The 17,517-nt window shown below is 47.6% G+C and overlaps 1 protein-coding gene across 1 annotated transcript in view; it reads right to left on the bottom strand.

The window, feature by feature from the left end:
* The window catches only part of LOC115199113 (protein O-mannosyl-transferase TMTC2), an 89,869-nt gene that overhangs the window by 26,590 nt on the left and 45,762 nt on the right, over positions 1 to 17,517 (bottom strand). The window contains exons 3-7 of the mRNA XM_029761689.1: positions 4,392 to 5,271; positions 3,969 to 4,083; positions 3,131 to 3,216; positions 1,602 to 1,786; positions 769 to 847 (exon numbers count right to left, since the gene is read on the bottom strand). Coding sequence (XP_029617549.1) covers positions 769 to 847; positions 1,602 to 1,786; positions 3,131 to 3,216; positions 3,969 to 4,083; positions 4,392 to 5,271 — 1,345 coding nt within the window. The remainder of the gene's footprint in view (positions 1 to 768; positions 848 to 1,601; positions 1,787 to 3,130; positions 3,217 to 3,968; positions 4,084 to 4,391; positions 5,272 to 17,517) is intronic.

Here is a 17,517-nt window from a genome sequence, read left to right as displayed (position 1 = left end):
GAGTGGAGAGCGATCCAGGGTAGAGTGATGGTAGAGTGGAGAGCGATCTAGGGTAGAGTGAAGGTAGAGTGGAGAGTGATCCAGGGTAGAGTGAAGGTAGAGTGGAGAGTGATCCAGGGTAGAGTGAAGGTAGAGTGGAGAGTGATCCAGGGTAGAGTGAAGGTAGAATGGAGAGTGATCTAGGGTAGAGTGATGGTAGAATGGAGAGTGATCTGGGGTAGAGTGATGGTAGAATGGAGAGTGATTTGGGTAGAGTGATATGGTGAGCTGGGGTCGGAAACAGAAACAGTCTCCCGGACATGGGTTGGTCCTGGCCTTGGGCTGGGAAACACTCACTGGAAACTTTCATTTTCAGCCCATGGTTGAGCTCGGTCTGTGAACATGTCAATATTTAGAAAATGCTCACATTTACTCCTTCGTTCCCTTTCACCAGATTCTAGGATGTTAACAATACATGATGATATATGACCCTCAAACTAAACCCGGGACCACAGGCCCAGTTCCACTGCATTTTTTCATTGTTCCCTTCTAATCAGGGACTGATTTAAACATGGGACACCAGGTGTGTGCAATTCATTTTCAGGAAAGACAGAAAATCACCAGGCTCTGGACCTCGTAGGGTAAGAGTCGAGTAACCCTGATGTATGAGAATGTATGAACTGTTTGTTTTGTAAAGTGCCGTGTTTATTGAACTTGGTGAGTAGAGATGGGGGAAGAATCCCCCCAAAATATTAGTGAAAAAATAAATGATCTCCTGCTATTACTTACCCATCATGTTGTAGAGACTCTGAGGTGCAAACTGCTTCGGCATTTTCTGCACTGCTTCTCTATAGACAGACAGAGCCTCCTGTCATAGAGGGGAAGGGCAGGTAGTCACAGTGTGTTTCATCAGTGTGTCACCATCCACCAAGCCTCTTCCTCACTGTCTAATGGAAAGGGCTTCAGGAAGATGAGTCTTTAGTCGGCTCTGTCATTTTGTCATAGATGAAGAGTTAGTTCATTTGAGCAGTGGCTGAGCTCATATAAAGCCAAGGCCGGAAGCTTAAGAAAGTTTTCAGACAGCTAGTTTTCAGGAAACTCAAGAGCTTAAGTACACTATCACAGTATGCTATCAAACTACATTTGCTGTATACATCTTATCCATTGCATTTCTATGTTTCTGCCATGGCTCCACTGTACTGTAGTGTAGTGCACCTCCATACATTATATTTCTATGTTTCTGCCATGGCTCCACTGTACTGTAGTGTAGTGCACCTCCATACATTATATTTCTATGTTTCTGCCATGGCTCCACTGTACTGTGGTAAGTGCACCGCTGTCCATTGGATTTCTATGTTTTTGCCATGGCTCCACTGTACTGTGATGTAGTGCACCTCCATACATTCTATCCATTGGATTTCTATGTTTTTGCCATGGCTCCACTGTACAGTAGTGTAGTGCACCTCTATACATGCTATTCATTTTATTTCTACATCTCGGCCATTGCTCTGGTTCTAATGTACTGTATTGAAGTGTACTTTTATAGATTCTATCCATTGCATTTCCACGTCTCAGCCACTGCCCTTGTCTCCACTGTAGTGTAGAGTACTGTAGTATCATACCTCCTGCAGGCCCTGCTCGTGGAGCAGCTTGCCCAAGTTGTACAGGCAGCTGGTGACGGAGCTCTTGTGGGCATGGGGGTCCTTCAGGTTCTCGTCTGGGATCTCAGCGCAGGTTACAAAGGTCCTCTTGGCCTCCTCCAGACCACCCTGGTTCATCAGGATGATGCCCGTGTTCAAGTAGGCCGCTGAGGGGTGACGAGACGGCGCAGAGGAGGAGGAACAGAGGGAGAAGACGGGGTGGAGGAGGGGGAACAGAGGGAGAAGACGGGGTGGAGGAGGAGGAACAGAGGGAGAAGACGGGGTGGAGGAGGGGGAACAGAGGGAGAAGACGGGGTGGAGGAGGGGGAACAGAGGGAGAAGACGGGGTGGAGGAGGGGGAACAGAGGGAGAAGACGGGGTGGAGGAGGGGGAACAGAGGGAGAAGACGGGGTGGAGGAGGGGGAACAGAGGGAGAAGACGGGGTGGAGGAGGGGGAACAGAGGGAGAAGACGGGGTGGAGGAGGAGGAACAGAGGGAGAAGACGGGGTGGAGGAGGGGGAACAGAGGGAGAAGACGGGGTGGAGGAGGGGGAAAGGGAGGACAGAGGAAGAGGAATGAGGGAGAGAGAAGGCAGAGGATGAGAAATGGGGGCAGAGGTGGAGGATTAGAGCAATGTGTAAGTGGTTTTTATTTCCCAAATTACAGCGTAAAGGCACAGGGACGAAGATCAAACAAACACATATACAAAACACAGGGTAGAAACCCAAACAAAAGAGTGAGGAGTACCTCGAATAAATACACAATCGCACAATGATACCACACGGGACGAGACTCGTAATCATCTGTGCAATACACGCGGCACGAAAACCAAAACAACACAGCACAGGTACTCACACGACCAACGGACATTGGAACAATAATCGTCAAGACAATGGTGAACAAAGAGCACACGTACACAATTACTAATCAATGGGAATAGGGACCAGGTGTGAGTAATGACAGTTCCGGAGGGATCCGTGACAGTTTGTGTGTGTGTGTGTGTGTGTGTGTGTGTGTGTGTGTGTGTGTGTGTGTGTGTGTGTGTGTGTTGGAGTGTCAGTGTAGTATGTGTGAGTGTGTGGGTAGAGTCCAGAGAGGTTGAAAGAGAGGTTGATGAGAAAAACTGAGGAATTAACAAGTAACTCATGCAACCCAAATCCCGCTTTTCCCGTCCTCTGCTAGAGTCTGATACAGTGAAATATGTCTACACATTACATACGTGAGCAGTCAAGAGTGAGATTGACTTCCATTAGACTGTCGGCTGAAACGGTCCGATAGACCTCTGAAATGGGCCAGACAGACGCATGACAACTAATTCAGCATTAACACTGGGCCGTGATGAAAACCTGAATGTTACATTCAATTCATGTAATTGAATTAAACAAAGCCAGAGACAACCCATTAGGCAGGGCCCGTATCAGCTCCTTTCATCTCCACCGGCCGGCCCCGATCGCAATCACTTCAGCCCCGCAATACGCCATTTTAGGAAATGGTCTCTTAGCAATACTTACACGCCAGAGTTGGCCTGCTCCCAATGGCCAGCTTATAGTAATGCAGTGCCTCTGAGGACCTGTGGTTCTCTTGAAGCAGCAAACCCCTGGTGGAAAGAAGACAGGTCCATAATTATGGTAGAATGAAGCAGAGGAAAGAGAGGTCTACAGGGCAATCAGGGAAACCATGTGGCAACTCCGACTGTTTGGGTTTTAAATCTAATTGCAGCATGACATTAGACAGTGTTTAGTGACACTCGGTTTATTCGGTTTATTTGTTAACCATCCGTAATCTCAGAAAGACACCTTCATTAAAGGTGTGTCATGTAAACACAGAAATGTGTTTGTTGACAAAGGTGACTCTTCCTGTTTCTTGACAGGAGGACAGGGAGTAGAGAGAGGGGAAGAAAAACACTGTCGGGTGAGCGGGAAATGTGGGCCGGTTATGAGGCTTGGCACCTTTGACACTCAGAGGGTTAATGTGGGTATTAGAACTGCCTTCATGTTTTCCCAGAGCCCCGTAAATCATGATTAATGAAATCACTGTCAAGGGGAACAGGATCCCATCTGAGGATAAAACAACCCATTTCCTCTCTCCCTCCCTCCCTCCCTCCCTCCCTCCCTCCCTCCCTCCCTCCCCACCTTTCTCTCTGTTTCGACACTGCCCACTACTTCTCTTCATGACTTTCCTCTCTTTCTCGTTGCCTCTCTCTCACTCTCTCTCTGCCCCTAGCCTCTCCCTCTATCCCCTGTTATTCTCCCTGTCTGTCTAAGCAGTACTGATGGATGGTAGCTTTCATGGCCCTTCATCCTTGTTGAGGTAGTGGAGAGATGCAGAGATGACACGTCTCACACTCACAGATTATACAACATGTCAGCCATGTTTCCCCGGTAATACAGGGCATTCCGGTACGCCCTCTCCGCCTCGGCCATCTTGCCCTGGTTCTTCAGGACGTTTCCCAAGTTGCCCCATGCTAACAAAGAGAGACAGGTGTCTGTCACGTAAATACAGGTATTGTGTAATGGAAAGATCTTGAGTTTTGCATTTATGAGGAAATTACAAATAATTTATTACATATACTTTATTCTTTATGGGCCAGTTTCTCAGGCATAGATTAAGCCTAGTCCTGGACATAGAATAATATAGAACTGAAAAATGTTCTTATCTACATGAGAGTGATGTAATTCTCAGGCCTAACTTTAACACAGTGGGGCTAAAGTACCAAACCAAAGGCCCATATTCCAGAATGTGTTGGTTAGTCAACAGTCTCCTCCACACTACCTTTAGCAGGGTTAACACTGATCCCTGACTTGTAGAGCATCTCCTCGTTGCTCCAGTCCCTGTTCCTCAGCACCGTCTTGATGCCGTACAGCAGCACCAGGCCCGCGCACAGACCCAGCAGCACGACCCTGGGGCCCCTGGTTCTCAGCCTGACGTACAGGGCCCGGGTCCCCACCGCCACCAGCAGACAGAAGCCCATGCTGGGTATGTACAGCAGCCGCTCGGCCACCACGAAGCCCACATAGAAGAACAGGTTTGTGGCCGGGAGGAAGGGCAGTGAGAGTAGGCCCAGGGAGAAGACCACCACGTTCTCCGTGGAGGGGAGGGTGGCAAGGGAGGTCCGAGGGGAACATTGGTAGGTTTTGGTGAACCCATTCCCATTGAGGGTGGTTTTCCCATTGGTCTTTGGAGAGCCCTGCTCTGAGTTTATGTTGTGGTTGTTGTGGTTGCCGTCTGGAGGATGGTAGCTGTGCCCATTGGTGAGGGCCTTCCTGTTCGCCAAGTGAGCTTTCCCATTGGTCTCCTTGGCCTTGGAGTCGGGGCTGCTATGGAGGCCATACCAGGCCAGGAGAGTAAATCCAGCATAGAAGGCCACGGTGTGAAGGTTCCTCCAATCAGCAAAGGTCTTGATTAGCGGTAGAGCGTCCATGGACCAATCGAAGCTTAGCTGGACAGGGCATAGGAGGAGCCAGGCGTTGGCGGCGGGCAGGTAGAGGAAGGTCAGAGTTCGCGTGAGAAGGTGCGGCGAGTCGGCCGCCGGGTTGTCTGAGTTGGAGAAGTTGGGGGGCTTATTACCCATCCAGTAGAGACGAGCAGCCAGGAGAAGCACGCCCCAGGAGACCAACACACTCACACTCAGCAGTACAGTGGTGTTCCTCTTCTGTAGGAGAGAGAAAACATTATAGGAATGTTATGGGAACTACCCTGGGACTTCTGTGAAACATTCAGGGAACTTTTAGAAAACTTTAGCATTCTGAAAACGTTCCTGCTCGCATTCTGGGAATGCATTGGTAACTAGAAATAGTTTATTGGGCTGAAACTAAGTCAAATCTATTAGACAAAGTAGTAGATATTTTCTTTAACACAGAAGCATTTGGTTTTGGTTTATTTGGTGTGTATTCATATACATCAGTGCGAAATTTAGAATTTTTATTTAAATCTAGAACATGTGAAAGGGCGATGACCTCTATGATTTCACATCGCGAGGAATTTCTAGAATAGAACTGTTTAGAAATGAGGAATGAAATGGAAGGAATGTTTTTGCAAAAGCTGCCCAGGGCACAAGCCGTGTTCATGCGCAATTGACACAGCCAAGCGCTCTGTGTATTATTGGCAAGTCCTCTGTAAAAAGTATCTACAACGGCCAGAAATAATATGGCTCTGTTGCTACACAAACACAGAAAGCATTTTTTGAGAAATTAAGCATTGATAGCACTGAGAGACTAAATGGGGGATAACACTTCACATTCATCAGAAAACATACTTGTGGGAATCTTTATCAAATGACCCTCCATGTTGGTGTCACATCTATTCATATGTTTCAGTTTGATTTAAAAGAATAATGCCCTAAAGGACAAGGATTCTTCTCATTTCACTGTGGGATGAGAAATACTGGTAGGCTAGGCCAATTCCAGGTGAACATATGCTATTACTGCCCAATAAAGTAGCTGTGGAACTCAATGTAAATGTACGCTAAGCTCATACCTACATCAATTACAGTTAGGCCTATGTACATTAAAATATACATTTCAATGAATTCCCTTTCATTTAACCAGGCTTTTCCTGGTTAAATAAAAGGTTAAATAAAAATGAACAAGCTAAGAAAACCACTCCCTCACCATTCCCCACGCACTCCTTTAGATCAATTGACCTCTAACATTCTGGAGCACTTGGTGCCGGTGGAGTTTAACAGTTTCCTTTGCCCCAATAAAGACATGTCAAATAAACAGAGCATCTATTATACGTGACCAATAGACCACGACACTGGACCCTACTACCAACTGCATACGATGACATCACGGCGGCACTGTGTTTCTCTCATTCTTATTCCGTTCATCCATCTTCCTGCAAAGCAATGCCTCTAAATTTGATATAGAACAGATCCATCCATGTATTGTAGCATGGGGACTTGTATGCCCAAATAGGCTATGTGTTTAGACTAGCTAAGTCCCTTGAGTGCAATTTGACTGCACAACTCAGGCCTAGGGTGTGTCCCGAAATGGCACCCTAATCCATACATTGTGTAGGGAAAAGGGTGCCATGTCAGATGCTGCCCTAGTGTATGCTGGGAGAAGTAGAGTGGGGAGGGCCTGATTCAGATTGTTGGCCCATTTCAGACTTTTAATCAGCTCAGAGCTCACTGTGTCGGTATGTAGATTCTGTTTACAGCTATAAGAGGATTAATGCCATGATCAGCGTCAGGGTCCTTATTAAACACCTTCCACTGGCCTGTCACCACGTTCAGCTTTTAGCTCCATCAGGGACATTACTGTAGTTAGACCAGGACTAGTAACTTCAAAACTTCATTACAGCTGCCAAATGTTACTAACCCATCCCCTCATGAACTTCTCAGAGGAAAATGGACTTTAAGAGAGATTGTTTGCTATTTTTACAGTTCCTAATGGCTTTATGAATACATATCTGGCATAGGAATTAAGACCTTTTTTGGCATGTTAGGCTCATAAAAATCTGGGAATTGTATTTTTTGATGAATAGATTAGAGCACTACTCGAATCAAAAAAGGCTGAAACAGAAAGCAGCCAGGGGACGACTGTATGATAAGTAGAGAACAGCTCAAATATTATTTCACTTTGTTTTACAGGGTCACACTCCTGGGCCCATATTCAGAGTAGGAGTGCTGATCAGTTTAGTCCTTTACATCATAATGAATACGCTTATATGGACACGGAGGAACCTGATCCTAGATCAGCACTCTGACTCATACCTTGTGAATACGGGCCCTGTCCTCTGGACAGGTCAGCAAAACTTTAAAGTCTAGAGTTACCGTTGCTATGGTTACCGAAGGTTGTCCAGTCACGTCCTTGACCCCCCCCCCCCCCCGATTCTGGCTAATTAAGTCACATCTGTCTAGATTTAGGGGTCACCGCAGTCCGGAAGACAGAGGCTGCAGCTGTGAAAGGAATGTATTCACACATATACCAGTTGAACAGAACATATTGCTCTCTCTCATCTCTCAGGAAAAAGTTGGGGAAACACTTTACTTCAAGCCTGTAGGTATAACGCATTATGACGCAGTTTAAATGCATTATAACACTTGTCATAAGCATGTATGGCCCCCTTATGATGTATTGTGATCTCATAATCCAGTTTATCATAATCCGTTGGTCTGATGGTCTAAAGAAGAAATGTAATTCATTTGGATGAATCTGTATGGACGCTTCTTAAAATATAATATATAAATTAAAATATAGGCTTCCTACTGTCCAGACAGAGACCAGGGAGTTCTCTCTTCTCCCTACTGTACAGTACAGACAGAGAGTGTGGCTTCCATCCACACACCAGCCTCCAGTGAACTCTGGCTGAACCTGTGGGGGTGGCATGAGAGCTGTGTGTGTGTGTGTGTGTGTGTGTGTAAGTGTTTTCATCACAATCTCACCAGGCCTTTGAACATTTCAGGCTGTTTCGCAATTACAGACCTAATTTACTCCCTACTTTAAATTAGGTTACAAAGTCAATATAAAATCATCTCAGAGCACCGCAGAGATCAGTAGACTGAGTAAGTGTTATCCCCAGCATGACACAGGCAGCCAGGCAGCTGCACAGCCGAGGTCTCTAGTTCTCACCCTCTTTTCACACTCCTAAACCGCACCGAGTCATGCCGAGCCGAGCCATGCTGAGCTGTACTGCACTGGCCTGGTCACGCATCTACCATAGTTACGGTTGTCACGCTGCAAAGATCAATGTGAACAGAAAGGATCAGAGCCAGCACAGTATGGCTCTGGTTGGCACAGCAGTATGAAAATGGTTAGTCTCATTGCCAAAGAATGATATTGTACAGTTTAAACCTGATGGATTATTCCTCAAACATTGTCATTGTGCTCCTAACTGTAAACAGAGAAAATCCTCTTTAAAAGTGTCAGTAGCCTACAGTTCAGCTGGAAGTAATGTCACGCCCTGACCGGGTGAACTCAGGTGTTTTGGGTCAGGGTGGTTTATGTTGGGTGGTTTTCCTGTGTTTGTTTTCTGTTTTGCGTTGGAGCCTTGTGTTGGCTCTATTGGGGAGTATTTCTATGTTGGTTTCTGTCTTCCCAATCAGAGACAGCTGTCGCTAGTTGTCTCTGATTGGGATCTCATTTAAGTTCATTTTCCCCCACGCTGTTCGTGGGGAATTGTATTTTGCACTGTGTTTCGTTTCTCCTGTGAAACTGTCACCTTTGCGTGTTTATTTTGTTTTGTCGTTTCCATCAATAATAAATATGATGTGGAACAGTCAACCTGCTGCGTATTGGTCTACCTTTTCTGATGACGATTTCGTTATATCGTCAGAAGACGAAGACGACAAACGTGACAGAATTCCCCACCGAACCAGGACCAAGCAGCGGGAGGAAAAGGAGCGCGAGAGATGGGCTCGCGAGGGAAAGGAGTTCTGGACCTGGGAGGAGATCATGTCGGGGAAAGGACCCTGGCGGACGGACTCCCAGGTCGAGGAGGAAAAGCCAGCCGGTAGACGGAGTCGCAGGCGGCGGTCGAGGAGGCCCGGAAAACAGCCCCAAGAAAATTTTGGGGGGGGGCTAATGGGGTGGTCCGGTAGGGCAGAGGAAGAGCCCAGACCACTGCTCTCGTGGGGGATGACGGCGGAGGAAGAGACGAGGATGAGGCAGTTGATTGAGGACCTGCAGAGGGAAGATCTGGAGGAGGAGCCCTGGTATGCGGAGTTGCGCGCTGTGTCGCCAGTGCGCCCGCACAGCCCAGTGCGTCCGGTGGACAGACCCAGCACATGCCGTGCTAAGATGGGAATCCAGCCGGGACGAGTGGCTAAACCAGCTCCACGCTACAGGTCACCTATACGTGTTCACAGTCCTGTCTGGCCCGTCCCTGCTCCCCGCACCAAGCCCACGGTGCGTGTCCACAGTCCTGTCCGGCCCGTCCCTGCTCCCCGCTCCAGGCCACGGGAAGCGGAGTTGCGCGGTGTGTCGCCAGTGCGCCCGCACAGCCCGGTACGTCCGGTGGACATGCCCAGCACATGCCGTGCTAGGATGGGCATCCAGCCAGGACGAGTGGCTAAACCGGCTCCACGCTTCAGGGCACCAGTACGTGTTCACAGTCCTGTCTGGCCCGTCCCTGCTCCCCGCACCAGGTTAGTGGTGCGTGTCCCCAGTCCTGTCCGGCCCGTTCCTGCTCCCCGCACCAAGTCAGAGGTGCGTGTTCCCAGTCCTGTCCGGCCCGTTCCTGCTCCCCGCACCAGGTTAGTGGTGCGTGTCCCCAGTCCTGTCCGGCCCGTTCCTGCTCCCCGCACCAGGTTAGTGGTGCGTGTCCCCAGTCCTGTCCGGCCCGTCCCTGCTCCCCGCACCAAGTCAGTGGTGCGTGTCCCCAGTCCTGTCCGGCCCGTCCCTGCTCCCCGCACCAGGTTAGTGGTGCGTGTCCCCAGTCCTGTCCGGGCCGCCCTCCCCGCACCAGGTTAGTGGTGCGTGTCCCCAGTCCTGTCCGGCCCGTCCCTGCTCCCCGCACCAGGTTAGTGGTGCGTGTCCCCAGTCCTGTCCGGCCCGTCCCTGCTCCCCGCACCAGGTTAGTGGTGCGTGTCCCCAGTCCTGTCCGGCCCGTCCCTGCTCCCCGCACCAGGTTAGTGGTGCGTGTCCCCAGTCCTGTCCGGCCCGTTCCTGCTCCCCGCACCAAGTCAGAGGTGCGTGTTCCCAGTCCTGTCCGGCCCGTTCCTGCTCCCCGCACCAGGTTAGTGGTGCGTGTCCCCAGTCCTGTCCGGCCCGTCCCTGCTCCCCGCACCAAGTCAGTGGTGCGTGTCCCCAGTCCTGTCCGGCCCGTCCCTGCTGCCCGCACCAAACCAGTGGTGCGTGTTCCCAGTCCGGCACGGCCCGGGTCCGGTCCACCGGTGCCCAATCCTGTTCCGGGCGACGGCTCCGCTCCAGAGCCTGGGCATGCCGCTCCACAGTGGTCCAGTCCGGGCCAGAGGGGTAGGGCTAAGGTGGAGGCGGGGGGGAGAACACGCCCGGGGCCAGAGCCTCCACCGAGGGTGAGGCGCCCACCCGGATTCCCCCCCTAATAGACTTAAGTTTGGTGCGCCGGGAGTACGCACCGTTGAGGGGGGGGTACTGTCACGCCCTGACCGGGTGAACTCAGGTGTTTTGGGTCAGGGTGGTTTATGTTGGGTGGTTTTCCTGTGTTTGTTTTCTGTTTTGCGTTGGAGCCTTGTGTTGGCTCTATTGGGGAGTATTTCTATGTTGGTTTCTGTCTTCCCAATCAGAGACAGCTGTCGCTAGTTGTCTCTGATTGGGATCTCATTTAAGTTCATTTTCCCCCACGCTGTTGGTGGGGAATTGTATTTGCATTGCTATTCGTAGCCTGTGAAGCTGTTCGTTCGTGGTATCGTTTATTGTTTTGCTGGTTCACCGTTCTAATAAAAATGATGATGAACCAAACCTCCGCTGCGCCTTGGTCCCTCTATAACGACGAACGTTACAAGTAACGTACATTCAGTATATCAAATCTAATATATTCATAAGCACATAAACATAGCCCCAGTTAACTCTCAACAGAGAGCTCAGAGAGAAACTATTTTCAAATAGTTCTGCTCAGCGAAGGTTATGACCATACTAGTGCGTACGAGTTTTTGAAACCTGCATCTCCAATTACCCTTAAATTAGGACTAAGGAGTTTATTAGGATTGACTTGTCCTGGACAATAGACATGCTTCATTTGTTGGACCTTCACTTCAGAATTGAGAGTGTGAGACAATTTCATCTCTCTAAGGAGAAGATTTCCTTTGAGATGAGGTACATGTGACTGTGAGATAAACCAATTACAGAAAACCTGTGTTTTCAGTCTTCTCTTTCTGTGGAAAGATATCAAATATGACCAGGGAGATTTGAAGATTTTTGGGCTGAAGGGAGTAAGAAAACCAGAGGGAAGAATTGGATATTGATTTCTTAACCAGAAAGCAGACACACAAAGGAAGAGGCTATGTATTTTTACACAGAGGAGATGAGCTTATTGATGGGATCGTCTTGTTCTTCTTGTCTGGGGAAAATGCGGTATGAAAAAATTCAATCTGGCTCCATTTCGCCTTCCAGTAGGTTTCCTCTCCCAATTCCCAATCTTGCCTTAATTTACTTGAAGATCAATCTCGGACTCAAAAGGCTAAAGCCGCGGTCTGTCGACGTTGATGGCGATTCCTCAATCAGGGTAAATTGAGAAAAAATGGTCGCTCAATTTTCCTTAAATTCTGAGTGAGAGTCTGAAACTCACCCGCTTACTTTTCTGCACTTTTTTCTAATACGAACTTCAACCTTTCTCTGTGTATCATTCTATTTCACAACTCATCTGGCTATTCTGTGAAAAATGACTTTGCAAAAATAACTTTACAAATAACATTTGACTTAATTTTCTGTGGATTGATTTGATGTGATTGGATTCTAGAGGCACAGTCGAAGTCACCCAGGGCAATGCTAGGATCATTGATGATTTATCTGTTTGAGTTAGAGTTACTTTATTTCCAGCGTCAGAGCAGCTCTCTCATTGGAGCTCATAAGATCTGTGGCTGGTTAAAAGAGCCGGAATAATCCCCTGCAGCATGTCAAAGCTGCAGTCCCACTCGGGCCAAGGCTTTCATCTAAACACTGCGCTCTCCACAGATCTCACACACTGTGGATTATTACTGCTCTCTTCACTACATAAGACCTCTCTGATTTCCATCCGCATGGGCACTGTCCCTCCCTCTCCCTCTGTCCCGCTCTCTCTCCCTCCCTCCCCCTCTGTCCCTCTCTCTCTCCCTGTCTCTCTCTCTGTCTCCCTCTCCCTCACTCTCTCCCTCTCTGTCTCCCTCTCCCTCTGTCCCTCTCTCTCTCCCTGTCTCTCTCTCCCTCTCTCTCTTTTAAAATGGCATGATGACCAGCCCATTCTTATCTCTGCATTGTGTTTGTCATTCATCATTAGCCATGTTCAAACATTGTCCTCTGCTGCGTGTGGTCCTCTATTACCCATTGTACTGTTATTAGTGTCTGTTGGTGCTGTTCAAGACGTGTTTGAAGACCCAGCGGGATGAGGTTGACATTAGTGGACTCTCTCATAAAGCTGCCTGTGGACTGACAGAAAGCAGCAGGGGGAAAGAGCCTACGGACTTCCTCTATAAAGTCACGTCCCGTTTACACTCCTCATCCTCCTCATAAATCCTCCTGGTATATGGGCCTTGGTTGGGCCTTCTTGGACCATACTCTTTTAGTTAGAGTTAAAACAGTAACATTGGGTATGATAGCCAGGCTACTGTTGCACTCCTATCCCTAGCCTGATCCTTACAATGCTTGGTATCGCAGCGCTGCCACCATATGTCCATTCTGGGTGTAGGATGAATGCCCCTAGTTTCCCCACTACTCAGAGACTGTTAAGATGGCGCCGAAGAGGATGGCTGACGTTTTACATGCCTGCAACCAATTGTGCTATTTTTTTTTTTAAATTGCGATGTTTGTAACTTATTTTTTTTACTTATTTTGTACATAATGTTGTTGTTTCCGTCTCTTATGACTGAAAATAACTTCTGGACATCAGAACTGGGATTACTCACCACGAACTGGAAGAAGCTTTTTCCTTTAACGAGTCCGACGAGAAAGATATAGTGCTCTCCCGGGAAAAGGCCCAGATCCCCGTCATTTGCGTGAAGAAAAGATGGAGGAAAAGAGGATGCAGATCGGGCTGCATTTTGAGAATCCGTTAGCGAGCGAGTAAACTCCCACTGCCATCAATTCTACTTTCTAACTTGCAATCATTGGAAAATTTAATTCGATGACCTATGATTACGATTATCCTACCAACGGGACATTAAGAACTGTAATACCTTATGTTTCACGAGTCGTGGCTGAACGACGACACGGATAAAATAGAGCTGGAGGGATTTTAAATGCACCAGGAGAACAGAGAAGCTACGTCTGGTAAGACGAGTTGTGGGGGTATGTCTTTTTGTCAATAACAGCTAGTGTGCAATGTCTAATATTAAAGAAGTCTCGAGGTATTACTCACCTGAGGTAGAGTACCTTATGATAAGCTGTAGACCACACTATCTACCAAGAGAGTTGTCATCTATATTATTCGTAGCCGTCTATTTACCACCACAGACCGATGCTGGCACTAAGACCGCACTCAACCAACTCCATAAGGCCATAAGCAAACTAGAAAATGCTCACCCAGAAGCGGCGCTCCTAGTGGCCGGGGACTTTAATGCATGGAAACTTAAATCAGTTTTATCAAATATTTACCAGCATGTCACATGTGCAACCAGAGGAGAAAAAAAAACAATAGACCACCTTTACTCCAAGCTTACAAGCAAAAACTAAAGCAGAAAGTACCAGTGACTCGCTCAATACGGAAGTGGTCAGATGACGTGGACGCTACACTACAGGACTGTTTTGCTAGCACAGACTGGAATATGTTCACAGACTCATCCAATGGCATTCATCCAATGCATTGACGATGTTGTACAGTTGATGTCAGAAGTTTACGTACACCTTAGCCAAGTACATTTAAACTCAGGTTTTCACAATTCCTGACATTTGATCCAAGTAAAAAGACCTTGTCTTAGGTCAGTTAGGATCACCACTTTTTTTAATAATGTGAAATGTCAGAATAATTGAAGAGAGTGATTTATTTCAGTCTTTATTTCTTTCATCACATTCCCAGTGGGTCAGAAGTTACATACACTCAATTAGAATTTGGTAGCATTGCCTTTAAATTGTTTAACTTGGGTCAAACGTTTCAGGTAGCCTTCCACAAGCTTCCCACAATAAGTTGGGTGAATGTTGGCCCATTCCTCCTGACAGAGCTGGTGTAATTGAGTCAGTTTTGTAGGCCTCCTTGCTCGCACACGCTTTTCAGTTTTGCCCACACTTTTTCTATAGGATTGAGGTCAGGGCTTTGTGATGGCCACTCTAATACCTTGACTTTGTTGTCCTTAAGCCATTTTGCCACAACTTTGGAAGTATGCTTGGGGTCATTGTCCATTTGGAAGACCCATTTGCGACCAAGCTTTAACTTCCTGACTGATGTCTTGAGATGTTGCTTCAATATATCCACATAATGGTCCTTCGTCATGATGCCATCTATTTTGTGAAGTGCACCAGTCCCTCCTGCAGCAAAGAACCCCCACAACATGATGCTGCCACCCCCGTGCTTCACGGTTGGGATGGTGTTCTTCGGCTTGCAAGCATCCCCCTTTTTCCTCCAAACATAACGATGGTCATTATGGCCAAACAGTTCTATTTTTGTTTCATCAGACCAGAGGACATTTCTCCAAAAAGTATGATCGTTGTCCCCATGTGCAGTTGCAAACTGTAGTCTGGCTTTTTTATTGGGGTTTTGAAACAGTGGCTTCTTCCTTGCAGAGCGGCCTTTCAGGTTATGTCGATATAGGACTTGTTTTACTGTGGATATAGATACTTTTGTACCGGTTTCCTCCAGCATCTTCACAAGGTCCCTTGCTGTTGTTCTGGGATTGATTTGCACTTTTCGCACCAAAGTACGTTCATCTCTAGGAGACAGAACACATTTCCTTCCTGAGCAGTATGACGGCTGCGTGGTCCCATGGTGTTTATACTTGCGTACTGTTGTTTGTACAGATGAATGTGGTACCTTCCGGCGTTTGGAAATTGCTCCCAAGGATGAACCAGACTTTTGGAGATCTACATTTTTTTCTGAGGCACTGCCTCTTTGCTTGACATCATGGGAAAATCAAAAGAAAATCAGCCAAGACCTCCACAAGTCTGGACGCAATCTCAATCGTACTCCACACTGCCCTTTCCCACCTGGACAAAAGGAACACCTGTGTGAGAATGCTGTTCATTGACTACAGCTCAGTGTTCAACACCACAGTACCCACGAAGCTCATCACTAAGCTATGGACCCTGGGACTAAACACCTCCCTCTGCAACTGGATCCTGGACTTCCTGACGGGCCGCCCCCATGTGGTAAGGGTAGGCAACAACACGTCTGCCACCCTGATCCTCAACACTGGGGCCCCTCTTGTACTCCCTGTTCACCCACAACTGCGTGGCCAAACACGACTCCAACACCATCATTAAGTTTGTTACATTGAGACAGCCTACAGCGAGGAGGTCAGAGAATTGGCAGTGTGGTGCCAGGACAGCAACCTCTCCCTCAATGTGAGCAAGACAAAGGAGCTAATTGTGGACTACAGGACAGGCCCCCAATAACATCAACGGAGCTGTAGTGGATGGGGCTGTAGTGGACAGGGCTGTAGTGTCCACATCACTAACAATCTATCATGGTCCAAACACACCAAGACAGTGGTGAAGAGGGCACAACAAAACCTTTTCCCCCTCAGGAGCCTGAAAAGATTTGGCATGGGTCATCCGATCCTCAATAAGTTCTACAGCTGCACCATCGAGAGCATCTGACCGGTTGTATCACCGCCTGGTATGGCAACTGCTCGGCATCTGACCGTAAGGCGCTACAGAGGGTAGTGCGTACTGCCCAGTGCATCACTGGGGCCAAGCTTCCTGCCATCCAGGACCTATATAATAGGTGATGTACAAATGACCTCTAACCTGTACCCCCGCACACTGACTCGGTACCGGTACCCCCTGTATATAGCCTCGTTATTGTTATGTTATTGTGTTACTTTTTATTATTTTCTACTTTAGTTTATTTGGTAAATATTTTCTTAACTCTTCTTTAACTGCACTGTTGGTTAAGGGCTTGTAAGTAAGCATTTCACGGTAAGGTCTACACTTGTTATATTCGGCGCATGTGACAAATAAAGTTTTATTTGATTTGAACGGGATCTTAAGCACTTAATTCATAACATATTCTACGAATTATAATTCGTAACATTTCATATGGAATGGATGACGTTCTACACAATTGTGCACAATTTTTAGGGGACTTACTTTCAAAGCTACTGGCGGAAATGATACAAAACTTTTGTAGCATCACTTTAAGGTAAGGATTGGGGGAGAAAGCTGATCCTAGATCTGTACCGAGGGGAAACGTCACCCGGAGTATCACCTCTGTGTGGATGCAGTCCATTGGCCAGTGTTTTTGATGGAACTCTGATGTCATCAACCAGGGACATCCAGGCAGTTTACACTTCTCTTAACACGCATTTTTGTCCTGACTAGGTACATTCCCCCAGTTAATCAGACAGGACTAGGGTCCGGCCTTCAGTGGCTGACTTTGATGAAGGGACCTTATTACTGAATACCACTCGCTATAAAGGCTGAAGTGGCGCTAGCACAGGGACCCATAATGGGACAGGTCATAGGTTCACATCCCCCACTGGGATGGATGGACCACTGGACCACCCTGCTTCTCTCTGGGATTGCTGCCTATAGAGCAATAGAGAGACTGAACCAGTGTTGTCAGGCAACTAAAGGGAAGCCAAACATTATCCATCACTTTACTTCAGATATGACATATTGTTAGACCTACTAGCCAACAGATAGATTGTTACATTACATTAACTGATCACACACTGCTCTTTCATGCACATTGTTCTAGTTGTAGAAACAAGTAGCCTTCCCCACTTCCGTAGACATGCCACTAAATACAGAACGTGTGAGACTCCTCAGCTCTGGCACAAACAAACACATACAATCTTACCACAGACAAAAAAAGAGCGAGAAAGAGAGAAAGAGTGAGAGGGAATTACCCCCGCAGGCATCATTTCACAGCTGAACGCCTCTGTGGAGGATAATTGCCACGGCATTCATCAAGCGGTCGTCAACCACCGTCGCACTAATCTGCAGCCCCGGGCCTCATTGAGACAAACGAGGGAATCTACTGTTTCTGTCACACTTTAATTACATGCCAAGAAAGGGAACATCCAATCATATGCAGCGTCCTTCGCCCCGTGCATCCTCTTAAGTAGAGCCCAGAGTTTCTCCTGACCACATGACCTAACGAGGAAATGATAAAAACTCTGGACCCTAAT

This window comes from Salmo trutta, chromosome 8 (genome assembly GCF_901001165.1).
Source record: "Salmo trutta chromosome 8, fSalTru1.1, whole genome shotgun sequence".
NCBI lineage: Eukaryota > Metazoa > Chordata > Actinopteri > Salmoniformes > Salmonidae > Salmo > Salmo trutta.
This window is presented reverse-complemented; position numbering and strand designations above follow the sequence as displayed.